The sequence below is a fragment of the Urocitellus parryii genome, chromosome 11, assembly GCF_045843805.1.
Source record: "Urocitellus parryii isolate mUroPar1 chromosome 11, mUroPar1.hap1, whole genome shotgun sequence".
NCBI classification, from domain to species: domain Eukaryota; kingdom Metazoa; phylum Chordata; class Mammalia; order Rodentia; family Sciuridae; genus Urocitellus; species Urocitellus parryii.
In genome coordinates this window covers 72,885,947-72,907,625 of record NC_135541.1, presented here as the reverse complement: position 1 = coordinate 72,907,625, position 21,679 = coordinate 72,885,947, and the positions used below count along the sequence as shown (strand labels likewise).

Below are 21,679 nucleotides of genomic sequence, written 5' to 3'. Positions count from 1 at the left end.
ACATACTCTGTTACAGACCTCTCTTATTCACTTGTCTCATCCTACTGTAATTAGTTTTTTTTTTTTTTTTTAGCTTTCTGGTCTCTGTGTACATCCGAAGCTCAAGGAGAGTAAGGACCATTATTTAGATTTATATTTCTAATATCAACATACTAAAGATAATCAAAATGTGTTTATTTACTGAAAGAATGAATGTATAATTGTTTAGTTCCTAAAATATCAATTTGATTTTTAATGTTCTCATTAAAAGCTCAGATGTGAAGAACAGATTAAATTATTAATTTAAATGGGGTGTTGATGATGACTCAGTGAAGATTTATGGAGTACCTACCTTGTGCCAGTCACTATTCAAAACACTTTACCTAGGTTAGTGAACAAAACACAAAAATTTCTTTCCTCATTGAACTTCATGGTAGAAAGAAAAATTAGATGAACAAAATAAATTAAATCACATTGTGTATAATTAGGAATTGGTGAATACAATGAAGATGAAGAAAAACAATAGGAAAGGGAGGATGGTAATGGTATGAGTCGGGGACTGTTGCTATTTTAAATTTGTGGCCAGGAAATATTCATTGGAACCTGACATTTAAACAAAGATTTGAAGCAGGTGAGACAGGCAAATTTAGGAGAATTCTCTGCTAAGAGAAAGGGCAAAGGGCCTACAGGCAGTGGGAACCATGTCTGAACAGAGCCTCAGGTGGAGCAAGAAGGCAAAAATAGAGGAAGTCCAGAGGTAAGTAGGGCCTATTATATACTCTAAGAACTTGGCCTTTCTCCAAATAATGTGGAAAGTCATTTGAAGGGTTTTGAGCATAGTGTGATTGAGTTAGATGACATTTAATCTATTAAAAAGATTTAATTGAACTTGATTCAGAAAAATTATAAGCCCGTGTAGTATTTAGATTGAAGGAAAATGGTAACTAAAAATTAACTTTTTTCCTTCTGTTGGTGGAATTTTCTACCTTCTATTGATATGAATGTTATTTATTATTTGAACACTTTATTTTTATATTAATACAAATAGAACCATTTTACTTTCCAGGTAGTGGGACAAAACACAGAAAAGTTAATTTTTGTTCAGTCAAGGAAAATAGGTGAGAATTGAACCCAAGCTTCTTGATAGTTAACCTGGAAATGAGTTTGTATTTTGGTTATTATAAAGATAAGCAGAAAAGGGGAGGGGAGGGGAGGGGAGGGGAGGGGGGATAGTAGACAATAGGACAGACAGCAGAATACATCAGACACTAGAAAGGCAATATGTCAATCAATGGAAGGGTAACTGATGTGATACAGCAATTTGTATACGGGGTAAAAGCGGGAGTTCATAATCCACTTGAATCAAACCGTGTAATATGATGTATTAAGAACTATGTAATGTTATGAACGACCAATAAAAAAAAATAAATAAATAAATTTAAAAAAAAAAAAAAAAAGAATCATGTCATCAAAAATAAAAAAAAAAAATAAAGATAAGCATATTGATTTGTCATAACCATGTTAAATCTGCTAAAACACATCTTTAAATTTATGCTACTTTGTTACAACTAATGGAAAATTTTTCATTTAAAACATTGCAGGTCTATTCAAATCCAGCTTTTGGTTCTCTTCCTGGTACCCAGTAACATTTACCCACTTTCGTTAGTTTGCCCAACAGTTAACCTCTAGGGATGCCTCAGATGGGCAATACCCCAACCACTCTTGACTTAAGAAAACACCTACTCAAAATTCTGTTCTGACATAGAATGCAGCAGCTAGGTTTAAATCAGTGTACCCAGATCAGCACGTAATTTTGACAGAGATAGAAAGGAAGTGATAAAACCATTACTATTAACTTTAAAATATTATATTTTTTAAATTATGCAAAATTATGAGATTACTGAGTGATGGATTTTACTGTAAAACTTTGTAATTAATCTGTACTTTCCAATTTCCTGAGCTAATTTGTTAATAGTTTAATGAAGGATGAGAGTTTATATGCCAAGTCTAAGCTAACACACTTCTTTTTTGGAAGATACCACCACCACCACAAAACAACACTTATTTTTGGTTACCAGTTTGAACAACTTAAATGTTAAGATACTTTTTTATCTTTCTTTAAGAATTTTTCAATTTTAAGCATTTTTAAATTTGAGAAAATAGCTATTTTGTATCTGGTCTTTTTTTTCATGGGAAATTTTTTTAGTATATTTTCATTGTACAGAATAATGGGTTTTGTTGTAGCATATTCATACATGCTAAGTAATTGTATCTAATCTTAACACTGATTCTCAACAAAGAAGTTGGATATATAGACACTTTTACTCAACTTACTACTTTGTCATTAGGGATTGTGAAAGTCTGTTCAAATTTTTTTCCCTAAAATGCTCAGTGATGATTCTTTGTTATCCAACTTCCATCTGTAGTTAATTTTAAAGAGAGGTTTTTAGAATGTTGCTTCAACTAGAAATGAAAATTATCATGGACATCCCCTAAGACCAACTCATAGCAAGGTCTCCTTAAGGAAGGAGGATAAAATCTTAAGTACCTTAATATTAGTGATCATCTTGCACTTATAAAAATTAGTTCATGTATATCTAGCATTCAGATTTTGATTTCTAATGCCATTCTTCAGTAAATGGAACTAGGAGTCCTCAAAGAAATGACTGATTCTGTAACTATGTCAGGAAAGTACAAGATAAGCCTATAATGTCTTGTAATGCAAGAAAGTAAGGAAATGCTCAAGGAAAGCTTTTAGGGGTGTATTAAAGAGACAGAGGAGCCCGCTTGAAAGAGCTCCTAATGGGCAAACAGAACAATTTGAGGGGAAAAAATACATTTAAAGTAGTAGTGGATTTTTAACCCAGAGTATAAAATAAATGTTTGTCCATGTGATATAATGATTGAATAAATTAATAAATGGGGCAGTAGAGACAAATATGCAGAAGGATTCCAAGTAATTTTTGTAGATACTCTGTCCTCAAGAATGGAAAATATGAATCTCTACTCCTCAAGTGGACTACACATAGTGACTTTCCTCCAAAAGGTACTGTTTGGAAAGTACTGGGTAAAAGAGTAACCTTGCAGTGCAGAAACCTGAAAAACACTACTTCAGCGAGATAATCAAGGATAACATCATCAGTCACAAATCACACTGGTATTTATACACCCTTGCTATGATGTGATGTGGTGAAAATGGAAACTTCATCTCCTTAGTCTTCCACCCAGTAATCTATAACCTTAGTGTTAAGCATGAGAAAAGTATCAAATTCCAGTGTAGGCATCTTCCAAAACACCTGAATGGTAACATCTCCAACCTGTGAAGATTATGAAAAGCAACCACAGTCTGAGAAACTGTTGGAGGTAAAAGGAACCTAAGGAAAATAACAAATAAATATAGTATAGTATTTTGGATAAAATCCTAGAACAGGAAAAAAAAAAGACAGGTTTAAAAAGAAGCAAATCAAGCTAGTGGCACATGCTTATAATCCTAGTGACTTGGGAGGCTGAGGCAGAAGGATCGTGATTTTGAGGCCAGCCTTAGCAACGTAGCAAGACCTTATCTCAAAAAGAAAAATAAAAAAGAGCTAGAGGAGCTGGGGTTGTGGCTCAGTGGTAGAACAGTTGCCTAGCATGTGTGAAGCCCTAGGTTTGACCTCAGCGCCACATAAAAAAAAATAAATAAAATAAAGGTATTGTGTCCATTTACAACTAAAAAAAAAAATTTTTTTAAAAGAGGTGTAGCTCAGTAGTAAAGGCCTCTAGGTTAAATATCTAGTACCCACCACTTACATACACATATACATACATATATAAAATATATGAACAACTATGGATTTTAATTAGTAATAATGTATCAATATTGGGTCATCATTTATAACAGCATAATATAAGATGTTAATCATAAGGGAAACTGAATGCCTGGGGTACATGAGAACTCTTCTCATTTTTTCTGTAAGTTAAAAGTATTCTAAATATGTCTAATATTAACAAAATAGTATATGTGATTTCATGGTTTTTAGAAACTTATGGAATTATATAATTTTAAATATTGATCACAAAATCGATTTATTTCTAATTAAACTATAATTTATAAGAAACATTTTTCTAGCTTTTAGACTTTATGTAAATGCTGATCTTTTCATTTGTGCCCTTATCTGGTCCTATAGAAAGTATCACTTTAACACATTCTGGATGTGTGTGTATGTGTTTATGTATTTCTCTTTTGAAATGGGAATAGTCTTAGCATTGAAAAGTGCTAGAGGAAAAAAATCCAATTTCTTTTCTCCATTTTACGTTTTTTGAAGATATTTTTTATGAATTTTTTTGATTACTAAAAAGAATATTCAAACCTTTGTGTCCATGACTTTAAGTTACAGGAAACTATTTTGAAAACTTATTAGTAGTACGTGATATGAATATGATTTGTGTTTAGATGTTTCAAATGAGTCACCTTGAAGTCACGAAGAGGCTAACACTTACCACATTTACCGTTCTGATTAATTTTTCTCGGGGTTAAGTACAAATCAGTAGTAACTTACTATGGCTTAGTGGTTGCTATTGATGTTTCAGTTTGGTTATATTGATTAATAAAGTTGATTACTTATCACATTTCACGGATTTACTCAAATCATTGGGTTTTGTTCTGCTATAGTAATTTCATATGCAGTTATAACTTGCTTTGAACATTTTTGCTTTAATGCATGAATTGAAAATAACAAATTAGAATGTAAAAATTCTGCCATGTTGCAAGTTAATATGATGGCCTCTGTGACCGTTGAACCTAGTTTCATAAGACGGTCTTTAAAAAAAAGTGTTATTTTAACCTTTAAAACAGTAAAGGAATTGTTTTTTAAGTTATCTCTAAAACGGTTTGATTTTTACAAAACTTAGAGAAGTTCACTATACTTTGTGTACCATAATTTCAGTTTTTATTAGACTTTCATCTGTGGATATAATGTAAAACATTTTTTAAACATAAGCTTTACACTTGTATTTGAGACTAAGCAACCTGCATTGTGTCATGACCCATCTAATACCACAAACCTTCTGTAATACTGCTCCCAGAGAAAAACCCACATCCTATGTATAACCTTAGATTTATTTTGAAATCTCTATGAAAAGAGCATAAGGATATTACTAATTGTTTCTGTTATTTCCTTTAAGGGTGTGATGTCTATCTGTAAGCGATGTTTTCAATTTTAATTGCCAGGATTAAAATGTTAAGATGTATTAAGTAGTTATTTCATGTTTTAAAGTTAATATGTAAGACCTTAATAACTAATTATCAGCCTTTGAAAAATTAAATTTCTGAAGGAAATTCAAAAAAGGAGAAGGCTGTGGCACTTCCAGCAGCCAATACATGCAATCTAAAAAAAACAATGGCTAGTAAGATACTAGTAAAAATTGCAAATTTAAATGATAAACTACCTTTCCTTTATATCTTACTAATTCCTGTTCTTATTTTTATTTGTACTCTAGATTTGTGTTCTTTATGTAAGTTCTTAGGATGGGTGCATAGTTCCAACATTACTTCTATAGTATTTTGCGGAGGGGGGTTATGATTTGTGTTTGATACTGGAAATCAAACTCAATTACAGTATTTTTAAAATTTATTAATCACACATCAATAGGAGAACATTTAAACCATGGTATATTCATAGAATATTTGACTTCCTTTAGGAAGAATAAGGAAATATCTTTATAAGACATTAAGTGATTAAAAAGCAAATTATGGAAGGGGCTGGTGTTGTGCCTCAACAGTAGAGCGTTCCCCTAGCGTTCCCTTAGCGTGTGGGAGCCACTGGATTTGTTCCTCAGCACCATATAAAAATAAATAAAACAAAGGTATTGTGTCCAACTACAATTAAAAAATATATGCATATATATATATGTGTATTATATATATATTTTTTAAGCAAATTATGGGGCTGGGGTTGTGGCTGTGCAGTAGAGTGCTTACTTAGCACATACGAGGCACTGGGTTCGATCCTCAGCACCACATAAAAATAAATAAATAAATAAAGCTATTGTGTCCAACTACAACTAAATATATATATATATATATATTTTTTTTAAAGCAAATTATGGACAGAGTATTTGTCATATTTCCACTTGCATGAGTTAAATAATTTATGTAGGTATCTGTATATGAGTGTTTATGTAAAGTGTGTGCATGTTCTTGAAGACATAGAATATGCTTATCTGTACATTTTAAATATATAATGAGTACATTACTATACATGCATTTAAATACATATGCATATATGTTTTTGTTACGTATAGTGATCTCCATCAAAACTGTTGAAATATTCACCCTGGACATTATAAAGAGCTTGATGCACAGGAGTAGCAAAGGGTAGGAGCTCACTCTTTATATGAATTATACAATTATCATAGTTTTCAAAATGCACATTCATTTAAATAACTTTTAAGGTAACCATTGCTAGAAAGAATATAAGAATCAAAATTCCCAAATAATTATAAGAAAAAAGCAACAAAGGAACCTGGTCAACTTAGCAAAAGTACAGCACTTGTTCTATGGCTCTAATGTCCCCGAATTGTCTGGATCCTGCCTACTTCTGTGATACCTCTTTTATTTTAAAAAATTTTTTTAGTTGTAGATGGACACAATACCTTTATTTTATTATTTTATTTATTTATGTGCTGCTGAGGATCAAACCCAGTGCCCCATGCGTGCAAAGCAAGCATGCTACCACTGAGCCACAACTCCATCCCTTCTCTGGTACCTCTTAACCTACATTTCCCTTTACAAGTTGATTGAAGAAACATCCACTTTTTTGTGTTTCTCCAATAAAGATCTTTCATTCCTACATTAAGGCTTTTGTTCTTTCTCTTTCCTACATTTGCAGTTTCCTTGATCTTCTCATGGCTGATTCCTTCTCATCATTTAAATCTCAGCAGTTACTGACTCACAGATTTTTCCTGATCATCATATAAAGTAGGACCCTTCCTTACTCTATGTCATCATCATATTTTACTTTTGGTGGGGGCTACTGATGATTGAACTCAGGGTCACTCAACCACTGAGCCACATCCTCAGCCCTATTTTGTATTTTATTTAGAGACAAGGTCTTACTGAGTTGCTTAGCTTTTGTTGAGGCTGGCTTTGAACTCATGATCCTCCTGCCTCAGCCTCTTGAGTTGCTGGGATTACAGGCATGCACAGCCACTGTGCTCAGCTTTTTTATATTTTTAATGACTTACCGGTGTCTGAATTTATCTTCACTTTAAAAATTAACTTTCATACATTTTATACATGTATTAGAACTTTGTCATATTTACTACTGTATGCCTATTACCTGGCATTTAATAGGTACTGAAAAATTTTGCTGAATTAATTTTTATAAAGGAGAAAACAGTCACAAACAAGAGGAACATTCTATACCATTAAGAACAGGTACCAGGTTCTAATTATAGACAATCCTCAGACTTAGAATTTTTCAACTTTATGTTGATGCAAAAATGATATGCTTTTAGTAGAAATGAGACTTCAGATTTTGAATTTTGATGTTTTTGTGCTACTGATATGCTGAATACTGTTGTCTCCCAAGTAGCAGTGAGCTGCTGCTGCTCATCAGTCACATAATCCCCAAGGTAAACAACCAGTACTCTGCAGTGTGATGTGTTGCTGACCTGTGATGTTCATAAATTGGGTTTATTAGATATACTTTGGATTTTTACAGTCGGACATAATCCCTTTATAAGTTGAGGAGCATCTACATTTTAAATAAATACATATTTACATATTTAAATAAAGATACATTTATTTATATAAATGTTGCTCCAGAGGTAGATTAAAACATCTCAGAATTACACCAACCATCTGACAAAAAAGTAAATAATGTTTCTAAAAGGTAAAAAAATATTTTCCACCAAAAGCAACCTGAGAAGAAAAGGAGCATAACCTAATGCAATAAACTTTAAAAACTTACAGCTAGTAAGCTAGGCAGTTATAGCGCAGAGAGCCCCAGCTTCCTAAGTCATGGCTTCCTAAGTCAGCTGTCTGTCCCCTCCTGTCCCACACTCCAAGCTCTGTAGGCAAGTCAGCAGAATCCTAAGAGAATTCATTCACATCCCAAGGGTGGAGAGAAAGAAAACAAGTGTTTAATTTTCCAACTGGGAAGTGGTAGAGACCTCTCCAAGAACCAAGGCAGTGAGAGAGATGAGACATAGACACCTGTCTTAGCTAAAACGAAGGCCTAGAGCAACCATCATGCTTACTTTTGAGATACACTCAGAATCCTAAACTTAGCATGGGGGATATAGTCCCCCAATTAAATGGTGCAAAATATCTAAGAACATCTCAGAAGAGTAAATAGAGCCCTAGTTTAGCCAGGTTCTTTCTCTCCTTGTGCTGTTCCCTTAGTTGAAAAGTGAGAGTGAATTTGAGAGTGGAAGACAAAGGAAATGGATCGCAAATGCTGCAGAGTTATTGTTAGCCAAATTATTAGAGCATTTGGAACACATGGACAGTCATATACTATGAACATGATGAAAAGAGATGGCTTGGCATTATGGTTTATGTTATTATAACAGAGAAAGAGAGAGCATTTGCAAATCAAAAGCTCCAGTGGGGAGGATAGGTATTTCAAGGATAAGAAAGGAATTACAGTGACTTCACACTGTAAAAACAACATAAATTCAATAAAGTTCAGATATCAAAAAACAAGATGATAATACGAGGTCAACAGGAAGATTTCTAAGAAAACAAACTGAAGCCAGCATATTATTGCAGAAATCACAAAAGTTTAGTCTATTCAGTGAATAAAATTATATTCAGTGGATGATACTAAAATGTAAAAAATATTGGCATGGAGGAAAAGCTTGAAATAATCAGAATAAATAAAAAGAATATAGAACTATTAGCTAACAGACATAGATGACAGATAACATAACAATAAGTATAATTGGTATTCTGTAATATACATAAGATATATTCAAAATAAAAAACAAGTCAAGCACAGTAGTACATGCTTGTCATCTCAGCAGCTCAGAAGGCTGAGACAGGAGGATCCCAAGTTTGAGACCAGCCTCAGCAATTTAGACTCTGTCTCAAAATAAAAACGTAAAAGTTCTAGTGATATAGCTTAGTGGTAGAGTGCCCCTGGGTTCAATCCCCAATCAAAGGAAGGAAGGAAGGAGGGAGAAAAAGAAAAGAGAAAGATAAGTTAGTTAACCACTGAGTGAGTACATTTTAATTTAACAGTCCTAATGAGGCTGGGCTGTGCTTACATCAAGCCTCCTGTGAGGAGAAATACACTTAAGGTTCCAGTGGGGAGGATAGGTATTTCAACGATAAGAAAGGAATTACAGTGACTTCACACAAATACAAAGGGGCCTTGCTACAAAAAGAGAATTTATTATTTTTGTTTCATTTTAGGTTTTTGGGGTTTTTTGTTTTGTTTTGTTTTGTTTTGTTTTGTTTTTTGCAGTTCTGAGGGTCAAACCCAGGGCCTCAGGCATGCCTGCTAGCACTGTGCCACTGAGCCACATCTCTAGCCTGTGAGAATTTATTTCTTAATCTGGATAAAGTCTTGTTTAAAAGAAAGATGTAGTGATAAGAATCCAGGGTAAGGAAGTAGTCATCATAATAGTCATCAAGCTAAAAGAAGAGGATCTGGAGTAACAGCAATAGGGGTAAAATGACAAAAAGAGGAAATAATTTTCACATGGATCCAGAAAAGCCTTTTGGAATTAATTCTTGAAAAAGTTTTAGTATCTGATTCACACCACTGTCTAAAGGACTTGTCAGGATCTTAATATGACAGTGTTTATCATTAGCAAATAGAATATATCACCATACATCTTTTTCTTGTCCAAATAAGACACAAAAGAGTGCCTATTGGTCCTATTTGAAGTTTAATTCTGTGGTATCCAAGAAAAGGCCAAAGAATAAAAACAGAGATGAATCTTTTACTGAGCTAACTCCCATAAGTGAAAAATGAGGAATCAAAATAATTCCATTATATAGAAGATGAATCAAATTTTCTTCAGCTACAGAGTTTTCAAGCCATGTGAGCACTTTCAGTTAACAAGGTAAAACTTAATTAGTGCCTATTTGATACTTTTCCTTTTATAGCAAGTCTTCTCTTTCTTAGAGGTATTGTGGTTGGTGGAACACTAACAATATACTTTTTCGGAATTTTAGTCCTATTCTATAGAATACTTTTTCTCAGTGAGACAGATGACAAAAGTAACAGGCTGATCACTTCTGAACCTTTTAGCTAGATAAGTGTAGTATCCATTCTTATCAGTTTAATATCTGATATATCCTCTATTAAGGACAAGTTATCAAATGGATTTGGAGCAGGGAGATGAAATAAGAGCTTGCTCTACCCTCTCCATATATCCCCCTGGTATTGCAGTCTTCCAGGAACAGTGTATCCCCTTGGGGGGAAGATAGATAGCTAAAAGTCTTTTATGTATGATTAAAATGATACCAAATATAGACAGAGTTATATTTGTTTGTTTGTTTTGTGGTGCTGGAGATGAACCAAGGGCCTTATCCATGCTATCCATGCACTGTACCGAGCTTCACCCCCAACCCTGGAGAAAGTTCTTTGAATTCCATAGGATTAAAAAATTAAACCTAGGCGGCATGATGGCACATGCCTGTTATCCCAGCCTGTCAGGAGGCTGAGATAGGAGGATTGTGAATTCAAAGCCAGCTTCAGCAATGGCGAGGCACTAAGCAACTCAGTGAGACTCTGTCTCTAAGTAAAATACAAAATAGGGCTGGGAATGTAGTTCAGTGGTTGAGTGCCCCCAAGTTCAATCCCAATACCAAAAAGAAAAAAGCAAAAACAAAAAACCATAAATAAATAAATTCTATAGGTTAGTCTCTTACTAAGAAACCAAAAAAAGCCTGGTTGTGGTGGCATACACCTATAATCCCAGCAACTTGGGAGGCTAAGGCAGGTGGATTGCAAGTTCAAAGCCAGCTTCAGCAACTTAGTGAGACCCTAAACAACACAGCCAGACCCTGCCTCAAAATGAAATAGAAAAAGAGGATTGGGGTATGACTCAGTAGTTAAGTGCCATGGGTTCAATACCCAGTACAAAAAAAGAGAGAGACCCAAAAAACCCCGCAATTACCAATATTTATTGTTTGTATTTTACCAAATATTTGTAATAGGTAAATAATAAAATACATATATAAATAACAAAATATATATTTACCAGTGTATTATATAAAAAGCTGTCTTCTAGTGCTATTCTTATAAGTTTTCTGCTTTTAAGATATTTAATTTTCTTTGCCTATGTCTTCCATAACTAACTCCCTTTATCTAAACAACCTTTTACCATATATATATATATATATATATATATATATATATATATGTATATGTCATACCTCTTTGGTTTGAAAAAGGAATAAAACTATTCCTTAGAGTTTCATTGGAGTAGGAGGTTTTTCTGTTTTAGCTTGAACAATACATTCTTCAAAAAAGCTAACAGTGTCATGAAAAACAAAAAATACAGAAGGGACTATCATACATTAAATGAGACTAGGGAGATATAATAACCAAATATAGCATGAACCTTAGTTTGATTTTGGACAGAAATAAAACATTTGAATCGTTTGGGGAAAATTTGAATAGGAACTGTATATGTTCAATGATATTACGAAATTACTGTTAATTTATTATAATGGCATTTGGTTACATAGGACAGTTCCTTATAAGATGCATTTTGGAGTTTATAGTAAAATGTCATGATATCTGTAATTTATGTTCAAACGGTTCAGAAAAAATATGTTTGCATACATAAATACATTGCATGCATAATATATGTTGGATTATGAATAGAAAGAACAGAAGCTAATATGGCAATATACTAATTGGTAAATAAAACTAAAGGGCATATGGTGTCATTTTATTGTTACTTCAGCTCTTCTATAGATTTGAAAATTTTGAAAACTAGAATGTAAATAAAAACCTAGATCTTTTATATTTGCCTCCTGGTCTAGGGTGCTTTCTACTACCTCACTGTTACATCTAGTACATTAACTAGATGTTAACTGGTTCAGTTCTCAAAAACTCGTTAATGAATTGTTTGATCATATAGGGTATTTAAAAACCCACATCTTGAAACACAGCTTTTAAAATCAGCTATCTTCCTGTCTAAGGAAGTGTTCTTCCTGTGGCAAGATAGGGTAAATTATAACCAACATTAAGAACATAGATAAAGAAACAAACAAGAATGGCCTTTTAGACATGCTTATTACAATTTCTTTTGAGCAAAATAAACCTGAATAAATTTATACATTTAAGCAGGTTTGAAGTTCTTTTCTTTCTCTTGCCTTTTTTAGTGGTTATGTATTACTAAACCCACTTTCTCCCCAAACACTTGTTCAGAGCAACTTAACATCATACTCATTTTGGTTTTATTGCACTATAACATACAAACACATGTTGCTTAGAACCATAGAAAATACTTTTTTAAATTTCCTTTTTAATCTTCTGGCTTGCTGTACCACCACATTTAATTATTCAACTTTTAAATGGTGTATTGGAATGCAGTAGATGTAGGTAAAGTTACCTCTGAATAAAATATCTACTTCCTACTACACAGATAGTTTTTCTACTTTTTTTATTAGTTGCTCAAGACAATACAATGATTTTGACATATCATATATTTGATTCAAATAGGGTATGAATTCTCATTTTTCCACATGTACAGATTGCAGGATCACATTGGTTATACATCATGTGTATACATACAGCAATCCTAGTGTCAGTTGTATTCTACTGCCCTCCCTATCCCCCCCTCTCTTCCCCTCCCCTAACATCACTTTTTCTATTTTTTTTTTTTTTGTGGGCCACACTTGTTGGTTTTTCAGTAAACTATATGTGACACACACTAGGCACATCTGTCTCTTTCTCTTCATTTCTTTTATTGTGGGAATAAAGTAGGTGAATGTATATGGCAAAGGTCCAGGTAGTTGAACACAAAAATCACTGCTCTTAGTACAGTATTCCTCTATACGCACACTTGTTATATTAGAAAATATAGCCTATTTTACTATGTCAAACCGTTGCCAGATAAATAAGTTAAAAAATTGGAATATTTCCCTCATTTATTTTCATATCCCTTTACAAATATTGATGCTTCCAAGTGCTTAAAGAATTATTTTCCTGGTCCCCAAATCTTTGTTTTTTCTTCATTCTTTAAAACAGTTACCTTAGTTATTGGTCATAGGGGTCATGTGTGTGGAATTTTCTCAGATCCTAAACATTTTGTTTAGTTCCTCATCATACCTTACCAAACTTTAAAATAATATTTTCTGTTTGAGAGCTAGGTTAACCAAGAAAAGGATTTGAGTTCAAAATTGAACCAACCCCTGAAGACAGGGAACTGACCAGCTGAAACTTAACATGGAAATAATGTGAAGTGAAACTGATAGCAGAATTGAAAGAAATTAAATTAAGGACTCTTGACAGTTTCCCTCTATTTATGTTTTAAAATATATTCACTCTGGAAATGTGGAGAATATATGTAAATAAGTTTATGAGTCTTGGTCATTTACCATGGTGCATTTTTGTTATATGTAAAATTAAACTAAAACATAATAAAATTAAACAGGGAAAATACTATTGGACGTCCTTAGGAAATAGATTATCCTATTAGGAATTTAATAAAAGTAGGATATGATTATTGTATATATTTATGGCTTGTACACAGAATTTTGAATTAGTGTTTAAAAAGGGTTGATTTTCTTATTAAGACCACTGTATTTCAAATGTAGCCTACACTGTGGCTATATCAGAGCAGATTTCAAAGCATACTGATTTTCAGGACCCCCTTCCAGTTATTTAGAATTCAGTAGGTCAGGAGTCTGTTTTCTTCATCTTTATGTTTATAAAAATTCCAAAATGATACTTCTCCACAGTCATCTTTTGGTAACCATTGTAATATTTCCTAGGTTATATTGTTTATATTATTGTATTCACTTAGCCATATCTTTAAAAATATTTATTTGGGTAAAAACTTTATTTTGGACAACACAGATGCCAGTTTATACTGGCATAGATAATAAAGAAGACTTATTGCCTCATATAATTAAAAAGTTTAGAAGTATAATATACTCTGAAAAGGTTTGATTTGTGCTCCAATATGTCATTAACCATGATACTATAGACTGCTCTCTTTGTCATTTCTGCCCTCAAAAGGTTTTCCTCCTTATGTAAAATTGACTAAAAAGTGAGCTTTGTTTAGCTGGGGATATAGCTCAGTTGGTAGAGTGCTTGCCTTACATGCACAAGACCCTGGGCTCAATCCCCAGCACCACCACCACCAAAAAAAAAAAAAAAAAAAGAGCTTTATGTCCATATACAAATTTGAGTATCTCTTATCCAAAGTCACATGAAATCAAGGATTGGAATTTTCCACTTGTAACATCATGTTAGTGTTCAAAGAGTTTTAGAGTTTGGAGCATTTCAGATTAGAAAAGCTCAATGTGTATGACTAAATCTTAGTATAAATTAAGAATTTATTAAAACAACATAGCTTAAAAATAGTGTCAAGTTATAGTTCATCTCTGTAATCTTTTTTTAAGTTATGTTCATTTCATCCCTTTTTTAAAATATAGATTTTTTTAGTTGTAGATGGACACAGTATATTTATTTATTTATTTTATATGGTGCTGAGGATTGAACCCAGTGTCTCACACATGCTAGGCAAGTGCTCTATCATGGAGCTCTAGCCCCAGCCTTTATTTCTGTAATCTTTTGCAGTAGGTTTTGTGGTTATTCCTGTCTTCCATTATATAGTGTCAATAGTATTGAAATTATCCCACCCTAACCGCATAGGTAGGACCTGATTTGTAGGGTCTAGACAAAACATAATAATCACATCTTGTTTGCAGTTATTGATTCAGTGGTTGCTCAAATAATGTGACATTCACAAATTTTACTCAGTTATGGTGTATAGCTTCTTTTTAAAAAAGTTTCTTGGGCTGGGTTGTAGCTCAGTGGTAGAGTGCTTGCCTTTCACATGTGAGGCTCTGGGTTTGATCCTCAGCACCACATAAAAAAATAAATAAAAATAAAGATATTCTGTACATCTACAACTAAAAAAAATTTCTTTTTAGTTGTTGGTAAACCTTTATTTTTATTTATTTATACATGGTGCTGAGAATAGAACCCAGTGCCTCACACATGCCAGGCAAGTATGCTACTGAGCAATAGCCCCAGCCCCGATAGTGAATAGCTTCGTATTCTGAATGTTATTATAGGTTGAGCATCTCTAATCTGAAAATCCAAAATGCTCTAAAATATGAAAATTTTGAAAATAACTTGATGTCATGTGTGCAAATTCCACACCTGACTTTACATGATAGATTGCAGTCAAATGAGGTGTGCTGAGAATATTGTATAAAATTACTTTTAGCCTATGTGAATAGGAGTTTATAAAACATTAATCAATTTCATGTTTAGACCTGAGTCCCACTCCTGAGATATCTCACTATGCATATGCAAATATTTTTTAAAATCTGGTATCCAAAACACAAACATTTTGGAGGAGGAATACTTAATTTGTATTACTTGTCAGTAGTAATACAGAACCTTATTCAGTAGAACAAAAGATAGATTTTTAAATGAAGAGTCAGTGAGTAACCTTTAGAAGATGTGACTTTTTATATATGTAAATGAATTACAGTGTGGACCAGTGCTTACTTTTTATCAGATAGTGGGAAGAAATGGGAAATGAATTGTTTTATGTAGTTTTTACTTTATAAGATATTCATCTACCATCTTGGCAATTTTATTTTTTTATAAATTTCAAAGTAAGTTACATTGTAATACTTTATCCTTAAACACTTAACATGCATATCATATCATTAACTAAGTTCTTGTTGACATTTTGTATAAGAGCCTTATAAACAAAACTGTCTAGTTTAAGGCCTTAAAAGGAATCATTATTATAGACATCATAATTGTAGTTGCCAACATCCAAAAATATATCAGAGAGTGAAATGTACATCTATGCCTTTTACAAATATTACTTTATGCTCTTTTGATGTAAAGATTCATTTATGATGAGACAAAAGGTATGCATTTAAGGTCTCCAGTGAAAGTACAGAATATCAAAATTGTTGATATTGAGTCTCTTTTTCTTTAAGTCTGTTACTTTCCAATTAGTTGTACTTAGGAAACCAGCTAACTGGCAATCTGTTGTTATCAGCTAGACCAAAAGAAAACCTCAAGAAAATGCAGGTTTCTGGTAAATTTATTAGTATAGCTGACATTTTCCCACCTGCTTATCAGAACAAACATGTGGACACTGTTTGAAAATAGAAAGCTATAAAAATACTTGGAAAAATCTAAATCATTAGATAATTAACTGTCTCAGGCTGCATGCAGTGGTGCACGCCTGTAATCAGCTTGGGAGGCTGAGATAGGAGGATTGCAAGTTCAAAGCCAGTGTCAGCAGTGGCAGAGGCACTTAGCAACTCAGTGAGACCCTCTCTCTAAATAAAATACAAAATAGAGCTGGGGGTGTGGCTCAGTGGTTGAGTGCAATCTCTGGTACCAAAAAAGAAAAAAAAAACAAGAAAAAGAAAAGCAAGATAATTAACTGTTTCAGAAATGAAATAAAATTGATACCCACTTAGAATATAGTAATTTTTTGTATGCTTTTGGTATTGTAAATATATATTCCAGTTGAATACTTACAGAATATCCTAAAAGACTTTGAAGTAACATCTTAAATGACAGCCTGTTAGAACAACATAAAAATCACAGACTTTTAGATAAATAGTAATTTGAACATTTTAATTTATTAAATAGCATTTAAGATAATTCTCACTTTTTACTTCTGTTTTGACTTTTTCTTACTGCAGGGTTACTGCTAGAACCTGGAACTGCCTAATCAGCTTTCCTATTTCCTCAGTTTACCAGTTTTGCACTCAATTGTTATTCATTTTGTGTGTGTATCTTTACAGAAGCAGTAGTTTAATGGAAATCATAGTCTGGCTTCTTGCATGTAAAATTTTGCATAAGAAACCCAGCATTATGTTTTATAAAGTTATACTTCAATCTAAAAGGACAACTGTATACAATTGAACTTAATCAAGTAATAAAATGTTTTCTCTTTGAAACTTTGACTTTTTCCTTAATGAATAAAAGACACCTAGAGCTGGAGTTGTGGCTCAGTGGTAGAGTGCTTGCCTGGCATGTGTGAGGTCCTGGGTTCGATCTTCAGCATCATACATAAATAAATAAAATGAAAGGTCCATTGACAACTAAAAAAAATTTTTAAAAAAAGACATTCAAGGAACTTTTTTTTAAGTCATAAAATCTAACAGGGCTTCTTTGTTTCTTCACAAGTATCTTTTCAGTGTCTTTTTAAAAAATTTTTTTAATTGTTAATGGACATTTATTTTATTCGTTTATTTATGTGTGGTGCTAAGAATCAAACCCAGTGCCTCACACATGCCAGGAAAGTGCTCTACCACTGAGCTACACCCCCAACCTCAATGTGTCTTTATTTTTTTTTCAAGTTAAAAACACTCCATCTTTTTTATTGTTAATTTTCTTAACTTTTTTTTCATTAAATACTATCTTTTCTCCAAGAAATAAAGTATTATAATAAAGCTTGTAACTAAACCCTACTAATAATCATTTTAGAAGGAAATAGATCTTTAAGGATACTTTGTTGCTTTTTAGAAAACAGATTTAAATGATTCCTAAATTTCTTCAGAACTTTTTTTCAATTGCAATTTTGCCATGAATTACTGTTACTGTCAATCTACAGCCTTTCAAACTTAAAGTCTTTCTGCATTCTTCAACTTCTTCCTTAAAATGTTAGAGCTTACCTTGGGCTTTGTAGGTTTTTGTTTTATTTTTACTTTTTTATACTGGGGGTTGGACCCAAGGGTACTATATTATGGAGCTTCATCCCCAGTTCTTTTATTTATTTATTTTTTATACAGAATCTCACTAAATTGCTGACGCTGACCTCAAACTTGTGATCCTTCTGCCTCAGCCTTTCAAATCTTTGGGATTATAGGCATGCACCACTATGCCCAGCTTACCTTGGGCTTTGTCATTTTATTTGCTCTGATAATTTTATCACCTTTCATTTAATCATTTAAGGGAATGAATATGATATGATGCCAAATTAGATGACAACAACAACAAACACCAAAATGACAGCTGAACACAATATGCAAATAAGTAACCCTCATTAGTCCTTTTTGTAAATTCCATTTACATAGCCTGCTCTGCCATTTCTCATGTTACATGTGGGATTTGGAGAATATATTCTATAAGAATAATGGTTTCATTTATTTTATATCGGTGAGCATTCTCCCCCCTTATACTTTTTTCTCCTTACTGAATTCTTCCTTCCTGCTTCACTCATTTATTCCTCTCCACTTGGCACCTTCTCCTCCACTTTGAGGATATATAGGATTGAGAATGAGTAAGTCTAATGCCAATAAAAATCTTAGGATGATTCAGTTATGAAACAGATTTTTAATGTTTATTAGTCTTCTATTGTTATGTTGTTATTGTTCTATGCCTTTGAAATATTTTATTTTAAAAGTGGGATGATTAAAAATAAGATGCAGACATAAGTATATGCAAGTGGTATTAGACAGCTATAAATCGATAATTATGGTCATTAACTTAAGGCCATAAATGCCTATGGTTGTATTTCTTCCCTAATTCCTTATAGATTATAATTCACATTTAAATCAGCAGAGGCTAAAATAAATGACATAAACTTCTATAACAAATCCAAGAAAGCTAATTTGCTTGGACTGTTGCTTAAATCTCTGTACTCCCATCTACTGCATTCTCATATTCGGAATACTATAAATTAAGGTAAAAATATATCAACTGTCTGTGTCTCCTAGGCAACTAATTTGCTCACTTTTTCATTTACGTTTTCTCAACTATGAAGCAGGAATAATAATAGTATCTATCACACAGAATTCTTATGATCATTATCCCCAAAGGTCATAGAACAATTCTAGGTACGTAAGTGTCTCTATCCACCCGAGCTCCACAAGAGAATTAGGCCCTATAGAGAAAAATGATTTGAATTAGTTCTTGTACTAGGAGTACCTAGTAAGTACCAGTTCAGATGCATAGGAATTATTAAATCATTTACTTGTAATAATGCTATAGGCATCAGGGCTTAATTCCTTTGAGGAACCTCAAGTGAAAAGGCCTCATAGGTGCTCAGAATATTTTAGCTATTATTATTTTGGTTGCAAATGACAGAAATCCATATTCAAACTGGTTTACTTAGTTGTTTCCTAAGTGAAAAAACAAGGAAGGCTTCAGAGATGGCTTTTTAGAATTCTGACTATCTCTACCATTCTGTTGGTTTTGGCCATTGGGTCAAACTAAAATTTCTAACTAAATTTTCAAAAGAAAAAAAATTACTTTTTTTCTTAATTACAGACTTATGGCTAAAAATTATGTTTTTAGAACATATTTAAGAAATTAGCGTATTTGAAATACAGTAGTTTCTAAATAAGAGTTCATTCTTAGATAATTGTATCTGGTAGTTATGTGTTTAAATATATAAGAAAAATATTAAAGTCCTGGAAAAGCTATATTTATGCTTTTTTATCTACACTAATATTAGTTACATTGACCCAATTTATTAAGGTTTTTAAGATAAGCTGCCAAAACAAAAAGAACAAAATCATAAAACAAAAGGTGGGGTGTACAGAAATAACTTGAAGAAGGGATTTTGAAGTACAGACCAAGGGTAGTTAAGGATACAATCAAGGTGTCAAGGACAGTTAATTCAAAAGAGCAGACTTATAGGAGTGGTGCCTTGACTTCACAGGGTAGCTATCCATTCTGTGGCTGGAGCAGTTCCAGTTATTTCTTCTTCCAAGGATGTTAGGGGAAATAAAAAAGTGGATGTGGACTTGGAGAGGTCTAAACCAGATTTCCAAGGTCCCCTCTTACTGTGCTTTTGAAAAAATAGCAAGAGGAATCTCCACTTTGGAAAATGCTCTTCCATTATAACCCATTGTTCTCAAGGCAGTTATACAGGCCCTAAGACACATTTGAAACCTACTTATAAAAAATGTAAATACTCAGTACTAAGATTACTTTTATAGAGATTTCAAAGCTGTCTAAAATTATAGTGTACATCTTTTTTGTTCTATGTGCACCAATATTGATGATCTTCAGGTTGTATTGTTGGGAGAGATCAGCAAAGTGTAGAACAGCATGTTTAATGTCTGTTGTATGGGTAAAAATAAGTGAGTATGTGTTCATGTGTCTTATACATTATATATGTACAAACTATCATGGGTAGACTACACTAAAAAGCTAATAACAATGGTTATCTCCATGGAAGGAAACTGATTAGTTGGTAACTGTTAAAAGTAAGCCTATACTTTTCAGTACTGGATATTTAGCAGATAGATATCTCTGATCAGAGCTTCAGAACATTCTAAGCATCCACACATGGCTTCCTAATTATAAATAATCTGGAGATATCAAACATAATTATGAAATTATGATTTTTTAAAATACCAGGGTTTGAATCCAGGGGACTTTACCACTGAGCTACATCCCCAGTCTTTTTTATTTTTAGTTTGAAGAGAGGGTCTGGCTAAGTTGCTGAGACTGGCCTCAATCTTGGAAACTTTCTGCCTCAGCCTCCCTGAATTGCTGGTGGTTTTACTCTTTTAAGCCTATTAGCTGAAAAGTTCACATTTGTTTTCAGGTAGTATAGGGAAAAGGTAGGCTGCATGTGATGGCACACACCCGTAATCCCAGCAGCTTGGGAGGCTGAAAGAGGAGCATCAAGGCCCACATCAGCAATTTAGCAAGGCCCTACACAACTTAGTGAGATCCTCTCTCAAAATTAAAAATAAAAAGGACTGGGGATGTGGCTCAGTGGTTAAGTACACACCCCTGGGTTCAATCCCTGGCACCCCCCCCCAAAAAAAAATACACACACACACACGTACGTATACTTATGCTGCTCTATATCTTGAAATATTTGAGTACATGCTATGAATATTGTCTTTTGTTTTTGCTTTATTGAATTATCACAAAACAGAAAGAAGAAGGAAAGCTTCAAGGACAGCTTAACAAGTCTGATTCTAACCAGTATATTAGGGAACTGAAAGATCAGATAGCAGAGCTGAATCATGAGGTAAGTGATAAATTTTGATCTTCACATATTTCTTTCTTCCTTCCTCTGTATTGTAACAACACTGTATTACTGGTTGTAAGACTGAGACTTTTATGTTAAATTCTATCTGAATTCTTGATTATAATAATAATATTTTAGAAGATTATCTTTTTGCAAGTATTCTTCTGTTATAATATTGTAGATTTATTTTCCTTCAACTTCTGATTATGACCTAAAATTATCAATTAATATTTTCATGAAAAATATTTTTGTTGTTGTCTGAAATTCTTTGATAGTTTTCTTAGGTTTCAAGTTTGCCTCAGTTAAACGAAAGTTTTCCTTACAGATATAGCACAGGTTCGTGGAACTTAACTGTTGTGGGTAGAGGGAAGTCTTTTTACTCTTGCCTGCCTTTCTCCCTCATGGTGGTATTACTGAGATTGCAAAAAAGGATACTTGCCTAACATCAGTTAACAGATTTCTTAGTATTTGAATGCTTTTTAAACTGGCACTACCTAGAATCTGTGAAATCCAACCCATGAAATTTTCCTAATTTTAC

General features: G+C 33.0%; 1 protein-coding gene and 1 non-coding gene across 2 annotated transcripts in view; both read left to right on the top strand.

Moving 5' to 3' along the window:
• Evi5 (ecotropic viral integration site 5) overlaps window positions 1–21,679 on the top strand; it is a 210,497-nt gene that overhangs the window by 152,953 nt on the left and 35,865 nt on the right. The window contains exon 19 of the mRNA XM_026403112.2: window positions 21,046–21,141. Coding sequence (XP_026258897.1) covers window positions 21,046–21,141 — 96 coding nt within the window. The remainder of the gene's footprint in view (window positions 1–21,045; window positions 21,142–21,679) is intronic.
• On the top strand, window positions 10,207–10,391 carry LOC113192872 (U2 spliceosomal RNA). The gene has a single exon (XR_003302070.1). It is a non-coding gene; the product is annotated as a U2 spliceosomal RNA (small nuclear RNA).